Source organism: Pinus tabuliformis, chromosome 3_1, assembly GCF_031772625.1.
Source record: "Pinus tabuliformis cultivar Carrire ecotype Pingquan chromosome 3_1, CPIR1, whole genome shotgun sequence".
Classification (NCBI taxonomy): Eukaryota; Viridiplantae; Streptophyta; class Pinopsida; order Pinales; family Pinaceae; genus Pinus; species Pinus tabuliformis.
Genome location: NC_142301.1, coordinates 775,432,522 through 775,440,625, shown reverse-complemented (window position 1 = coordinate 775,440,625; position 8,104 = coordinate 775,432,522). Strand labels below are relative to the sequence as shown.

General features: G+C 38.7%; 1 protein-coding gene across 1 annotated transcript; it reads right to left on the bottom strand.

Moving 5' to 3' along the window:
• Window positions 1-4,609: 4,609 nt before the first annotated feature.
• LOC149189686 (transcription factor JAMYB-like) lies at window positions 4,610-7,170 on the bottom strand. The gene is made up of 4 exons (XM_089410309.1): window positions 7,076-7,170; window positions 6,649-6,764; window positions 4,798-4,927; window positions 4,610-4,709 (listed from the first exon to the last, which is right to left on the bottom strand). Exons 1-4 carry the CDS (start codon window positions 7,168-7,170, stop codon window positions 4,616-4,618), a joined length of 435 nt encoding a protein of 144 aa, XP_089266435.1. The 3' UTR covers window positions 4,610-4,615.
• Between the last annotated feature and the right edge of the window lie 934 nt (window positions 7,171-8,104).

The window sequence follows — 8,104 nt, the reverse complement described above, 5'->3', positions numbered from 1 at the left end:
TGTATCTTATTTGGTCCATTTGGCGCAACACAAATGCACTTATATTTGAGAATAAATATCTTGCACGGAGGGAGGATGTCGTTAAAACTATTGCATATTTCAAGGAATATGGACCATCCAAGAATAGTAGTAAATCCATAATTTTCAAACAAAGAGACATTTGGTAAACATATCCAGTGGGATTCTTCGATGGTGCATGCTCCAGGAGGAAATGTGGGTGTGGTGCCTACATAGTTATAGAACCAGGTAAATTCTACAACTTTTGGTGGGAAGGGGGTCAAGGCACAAATATCAAAGCAAAGATCGTTGCACTATGGGGAGTATTGATCACTGCAAAATGGTTGGGATTGAAACACATACAGATCTATGGTGATGCAAAGGAAATCATAGATCGGATCAAAGGATATAATATTTTCAATCCTCCTATATTAACCAATTGGATAAAACACATCAAGACGGTGGTAAGAACTTATCGACATATCTATTTCGATCACATTTATAGGTAGCAGAATTGGACTCCAGATTTACTATCAAAGAGAGGAATAGATAAGGTACCCGATAAGTTTTTCCTTTCTACGTATGGGAAACCAAGAAAGGGTTACCAATCAGAGACATCTGGACAACAAGGAAAAATCACACTACTTTCTTGGCAACATCTAAAATTCAAAAAGAAGGAAACATAAAAAACTAGTAAAGATGGAAACATCTCTACAGTTGTTTTATCTAATAATGTAATTGATTTTTATCTCATATATTTTTGTAATTAGAAATGCACAAGGAGAATGTTTGCATTGTTTATAAAATTCTCATCTCTCCCTCATAATAAGATGATGGTATTGTTTTCCAGAACATCTGTGTTATTCTCTCTTTTTCTAAATCTTTTTAGATCTGCATGTAGATCAATTGATATCAGAGCAGAAGATCTTGGAAGCCATCCACTTGTTCAAAGATTTCTTTTTTGGGATTTGTGTCTTCACAATTCAACACCCTTCTTAGTGTGCCCTCCTTGCTTCAGATTCCCATCACAGATTGTCGCTTGAGGTCATACCTTTCAATTCCTTTAGTGGATGAAATCATGTTGCCCCGTCGAGAACCCTCAACCGAGGACTCACCAGTCCATGATTTATCCATGGCTATTCAAGAGCTAATTACGCTACAGCAACAGAGACACCCTCCTGGACAAATGCAGGTGGATACATGCTTTCAGTTGCCCAAATTTTAGAACCAAATAAATGGAGAGTTTGTCGATTCTTGGCTCTGCAGTCTCTCTACCTATTTCAAAACATGTCCCATGATGGAAGAGGACATGAAGCTTCAATTCGCGAGTCCTACAGTTGGAGGGCCTGGCGCAAACATGGTGGGATACTCAACTTGAGAATATATCCTTGCTTGTTGAGCTCGGAGACCAAGACGAGAATAGATCCATGCATATCACATCTTGGGATGACTTCTGCTAGGCCTTAAGATCACCGTTTTACCCCCAGGGATATCTCCAGAATCTCCTTGCCAAATGGTTGCAACTCCAAAAACTATCGAATCAATCAGTTCAAGCATACATTGATGTTTTCTGCAAATTGCACATTCAACTCCATATCTCTGATTGAGAAGAGGTATTAATTATTAAATTTAAGTATGGTCTACTAATGTTTTTTCGTCAATAAGTTGAGTTGTTTGATAGTACTTCCTTGGACAAGGCCTTTATTTTGGCCTTGGCTGTAGAACGTAAAGTGGCTCCTCAAACCAAAAATGGTCCATATCCTGCTAGTACATCTAATGTGGACCCTGATTTATCCCGTTGGTGTAAATTTCATAAGACCAACTCACATACTTCAATAGACTGGCGTGTACTTCAAAATATGCACCCGACAAGACTCTTTTTACAGAGATAGAGAAACCAAATTCCTCTACCTCACTTGCAATTGTTTCTCTTGACAATCCTACCAAAGTAGACCTCTTTCTCATCCTCATGATTTTTAATGAAGCTGGACCTTTGTTGCACCTCTATTTACCCATAATTGTCAAATCAAACATGAGTTGGTGACTCTTGTCCTCGACAACAGGAGTCAAAATAATATTGTGGCACAAGACTTGGTTCACTACCTTAGCTTTCCCACCATTTCACACCCAAACCCATAACAACTAGGTTGGGTTCAAAAGGAAGTCCCTCGTCTTACTGTCTCCCAATGTTGTGTCATCACCTTTGATATTGGTCCTTTTCGAGACACTGTGGTATGTGATGTTTCTCCTCTCGATTGTGCCGATTTGTTACTAGGCATTCCATACCAACAAGCTCGAGATGTTTTTTGTCATGCTAAAGATCACAAATATCACTTGCAAGATGAGGGCCACACCTATGTACTCACATCCTAGGCCCTCACATCAATCTAACCTCTTACTCGCAAATATGCCATTAAGAAAGTCAATATAAACCAAATACATTCCTTTGTGTTTGATTCTCTCTATCAAGACAGAAAACAACGCCAACCCAATACCCCCTGCCATGGCTCCATTATAGCCAGAATTCGCAAATATCTTCACCAAACCCACAGTGTTGCATCCCCAAAGCTCTATTGAACACCAAGTCAATCTTATTCCAAGTGCTTCCTTATCCACCGCCCCATCTTTTTGCCTTGATGGAAAACCATCTATTGGACATGATTCACCAAAGAAACATGTTGTTGTCAAAGGCTAGACTAGACACAAAAATATGTAGGTTGTAAAAAGGTATGCAACATCCAATGGTGGTAATAATAGGGTTCAAAGAAAGACATAAATGGTAGCAATGGATGAAAGCTCAAGTTCAAATTCTAGTCGCAAGAGTGCCACACAAGCTGCAACAAAGCCATTGTCAACAACTTTTGGGCAGTTTGTGGATTTTGTATTCAACAGTACGAAAACCACTGAAAAATGGCAGTCAATGAAGGCCCTATTATCAAAAATTTGACGAGTCGTGTTGTGGAAGATTATGTGTTAGACAAGCAACCTTTTTCTTGTTCTCAAATTCATGCTACTTTCTATGAAGGGAAAATCTCAACAGCTCACCGCTCACCGCTTCTGATGGGAAAGCATGTAACTAGTTCTGATGTTTCACTGGGGAAACTCTCACTGAGCAAAATGGCACCAATTAGGGGTGCCAGTGTGGCTCCCGACTTATCATATCTTGTTGGTCAGAAGAGACACACACCAGTGCATACCGAATGGCTGAGAATAGAACCATTGAGGCACAATTTCCCTCCTTTGGTGGAGGAAGCCGAGACGCTTCCCCCTCTAAATAGGGAGGAATTGGGCAACCAAGAAAGGGTTACCAATCAAAAACATTGGGAAAACAATGAAAAAACACACAACTTTCTTGGCAACATCTAAAACTCAAAAAGAAGAAAATATAAAAAACTAGTAAAGATGGAAACATCTCTATAGTTGTTTTATCTTATAATGTAATTCATTTTTATATCATATATTTTTGTAATTAAAAATGCATAAGGAGAATGTTTGCATTGTTTATAAAATGCTCATCTCTCCCTCATAATAAGATAATGGTATTGTTTTCCAGAACATATATCTGTGTTATTCTCTCATTTTCTGAATCTTTTTGTAGATCAACCTATGAACAAAGAGCAATGAAAAATGTTTACAGCATTAAATTTTCTTAACTTTTCTTAAAGCTAGGAGGTATGATGTTATGTATTTTTTCGACAATGTAAGGAACATCAAAATATTTGACTAAAGAGATCTGTCCTGTCAAATTTGTTAAGGGAAAGATATTTTATATTTTTGGACCATAGATAAAAGATCATAGGTTATAGATTATACTAGAAAAATAAGAGATATGGTAGTAAGAGATAAGAGATATGGTAGTAGCAATAGTACTGTAAGGTAAATAAAAAGATCCTTTTGCAGACAGATTGAAATACTACGAAAATTATACTATCGGTTTTATTAATAAATCAGAAGCGCTTTTTTCCTAGAGAAATTTTTTATCAAAAGCAGACCATTCCAATATATGATTTTTCTTTATCGTTCCTCAATATGATCGATGTCGTCCCAAGACCCACAACGCTGAATGCCAGTGAAACTGTTATCTTATTCATCCATGTTCCACAACACATCAGAATAACGACTCAAGTCCTCGCTGTCTGAAAACGCCTCAGGGGAATCTACCATATGGGAAGAAGAAGGCGGTATTCTGCCATCTTTAGTGGCATCATCAGCAGAGAACACAGAAGAATATAATAGACTCGACAGAGAACCCACAGAAAAATTGCAGTATAAGCTGTTCTCAAACAACTGGTTGTCTGATCCTTTGAAATAGTCCAGCAAAGCTGCACCCGGTTGCCTATCTTCACTGACTTGAGGAAGACCTTGAACTTCTCCTTTCACTCCATTCTCATAGTTTCCTTCAGTAAACGGAATCACCTGAGGTGAAACATCGTCTTGCGGATACGGGGTTGCCCTTGTCTGTAACTGTATCTCCTCAGTAATTTTTCTTGGGAAGTTAGTCGAAGGCTCAGCAATGACTAGGTCAGAGGGTCTTTGAGATGATGCTGTGACACAGTAAGAAACCGTTGAACGTTCAATATTTACCCAGTTGCCTGCATCCATGCCCCTGCTGCCACTCTCAGCTAGCATATTCTTTTTTTTTCTCGATACTCCAGTAGTTCTTGATTTCTTTATCTATCCTTCCTGGTAAACTATGTGCAATGCGAGACCACCTGACCATTTGAATTCGCCTATATTTCAAAAACCATATAATCCGAATACCAAAGACCTACATTTACATCACATTTTCTGAGTATATACCTGTTACCGAAACGGCTGTGGAGTTCAATAATCAAACGTTCCTCTTCACGAGTGATCTTGCTACGTTTGAGATTAGGCCGGAGATAATTAAGCCATCTCAGCCTGCAGCTCTTGCTAGTTCTATTGAGACCTGCACAGTTGATAAATTTCTGGTTTTCCTTCAACACATTAAAAAAAAGGGGCACCTGCAAAAAGAATCGATTTCTCTGCTTCCTCTAACTGGTCATTACTTTACATGAAAACATTTAGTCAAAACCTTCAGAAACAAATTGTTATCCGCTGCATAATAAGCACCAACGAAATTCTCAAAATCCCCCCTGCAGAAGGAAATATTGTTGGAGATAATTACTTAGATGCTAGCGGTGGAAGAGACGAAAAAAATAACGAAGTTGTTTTTTATCTTACAGGGATTGACAACAAAGTTTAAGCAGAAGCTGAGTTAGGTACAAGTAGATGCAGAAAATAAATCAGACACAAGGACTTATTGAAGAATACTGCTGAAGTTAGATATGCAGAATATAAAGTTTGGAGTAAAAGGAAGAAAAAGTTTATACAATACAGAGCCTAGAACAAACTGCACCTTACCAGTATGCAGAAGCAAAACAACTTTCTAGCCTACACAGACCAGCAGTCATTAATGGTTGTAATTAAGAGATAATTACTCTAATTACTGTTACTCAACTTGCAATTACTCCTAGTTACAGTTACTCAGCTTGCAATTTCAGATAATTTACATATAATCTAAATTAAGAAGTGTTAGTCATGCTAGAATTATAATTTAGAAAGTGTCTATCATGCATGTGAATTAATAATGTTGGGAATCTCTGGTAATTTCAAACACAAAAGACTGAATAAAGAAAATGCTCTGTTTCTCCCAGGAAACCAAAAAAAAATGTTTGCTGAAGTGCAAAGTTCACACATACACAGATAACACTTTGTATTTATTGATAAAACAAACTGCCATTACAAAATATCTTTCTCTTAATAGAGAGATTCACCACCAGTTGCATAAAAAAAATTTACTCTGGCTCTCCAAAAAGTTTTACACTGCTGTGTAAAATTTTTCTTTACATTCACTCTTGTGTGAAATTTTTCATTACATTCACCTGCCCGTCTTTCACATTGCATATTCAATAAAAAAAAATTACATTTGCGCTACTGCGCATTCCCATTCGTTTCAACGAACAACTAAAAACTCCTGTAAAAGGAATCCGCAAATTTCATTCGCTGCGGCGAGTTTTTCTTCTTTGTTTCGCACTGCTGTGCTCCCCTTTTCATTACACATCCGAATGAACACAAAAAAAAACATTATATATACCAAAACCAAAAAAAACTTAACTATGCGTTGACTTGCCCATACCCCGTAAGTTAAAAAAACAATAAAATTAAACGTTTTACCTACTATCTACCAATCACAATTAAATTTCATTTAATTTACTCGCTGACAGAACCGGAGGTCAAAACACAAAAAAGTTCAGGCAAGTTGAAGTGATCCTGGTCCGTTGATTTAATCGGACGGTTGACACAATTTCTCCGGAGGTCCCATTTGCACGAACTATACGTTCCGGGGGATTGGCGGTTTTGGAATCGTACAGCGGATACGCGTCACTCGGTCGGGGTGATCGGAGCCCTTCTGACAGATACCACTCAGCTTGAAAGGTGGTGCGGGGAAATCCATCGTGGTTTTCTGAATTAAATGCCGCGGGACTGTTCAGCTGTTACGGCAGTTGAAATTACGATTTCAACAAATAACGCAGTTTATCTGCAAATATCAGATTGCGTTATTGTGTTGTTTCCTCCTCTGTCTGTTTATCAACTTATACTTATTCACAGACCTCTAATCATACATACCCGTTGCTTTCGCGAGAAAGCTCCAGCGCCCTTCCCCGTGTAAACTTATATACCTAATCAGCTCCATGTCCTCTTCTACAGTCCAGGACCTCTCCTCGTATGGGTTTCCCCATGATCTTCATCAGCGGAAGCTACCCACAATTTTGCTGTTCATTAGTTTAGGCCGCAGACGGTGTTTGAAACAACGAATATATCTATATTAGTGACAGTAAATTCCCCCCTTATGAAACCCGGGACACAGAATGTCAAGGTGAATATATTGTCGTTCCCCATATATAGACATGGGCAGAGGATGCCCAGCCAATTATTTTAGTGCAGAATAATTTGGAAGATCTAAATCGGCCGCATTCAGTGGCACTGAGACAAAGCGAAAAAGCAGGGAAAAACAAGCTTTGGACAAAAGCTAAAAATAACATTTTAAGAAAACCTGATGCACGTTGAGTTACCATTTCCAGGAATAGTGAAATGACATTTCGCCTCTTTCACAGCTGAGGAGGCAAAAGTGGACAAGATCCACTTCATAGCTTTTAGATTCAGATGACCGACTTATAGCTTGATACAGGAATTCAAAATACATTTTAGGGACAACGGCCATGGATCCATCGTCATAATGGTATTATATTACTTCGATTTGGGGAACAAGCCGCAATGTGGTTGCAGATGATAGGGTGAAATGACCATTACTCTGGTTAAAGTTCTGTTTGGTTAGACTTAATCTCTATCCGCCAGGTGGCGTGGAAGCATTGGGTTTTATAAAGTAGGGTTCGTTTTGGGACGGTTTGTGAAAACGATAATTCCCAACGTACGGCGTGTCACGCAAGGCTCCATCGATTGCCGACAGACTGAACAAATACTTTCCGCCGTCGTTAGTATTTTATGGACAGCGTGCCTACAATCAGAACTGCGCTGCTGGCAACCAATATATCTCGTGTTATTTATCTATTAATGTACCTGGCAGTATATATAACATATATGCTACTCGTACATTAATGGATAGATAACACAAGATATATTATCATTGCCTGCGCTGCTACCATCATGGCCGACTCAGCGACTCCATTATCATCGTAACCTTGAATATAGAAGCGTTCTCTCCCATACGAGGATTCAATGCAACGTACCTTCTCCTGATTCAACGACGCCTCAGAATCTGAATAGATGTGATCGTGCTGTTGAATCTTCAGATTATCGAACACAACGAACGGGTGAAAATTGGGTTCAATATCCTATTCCCCAGAAAACATGTCTGAGAGTGCCCGACGTAGGAACTTACTCTGCCTTCTAGGGAAGCTTTGTACAGGCACGAGGCATGGTTTGCATTATTGCAGAAGCCATTTCCCTCTTATCCTATTTACAGGCATGGAATGAGGAATAGAGGCAATGGTTTGATGATAGAATATTGAATGTATCTTTTTGTGAAATGTGGGTTCTTTGTCTCATGGACAAAGATTTCATT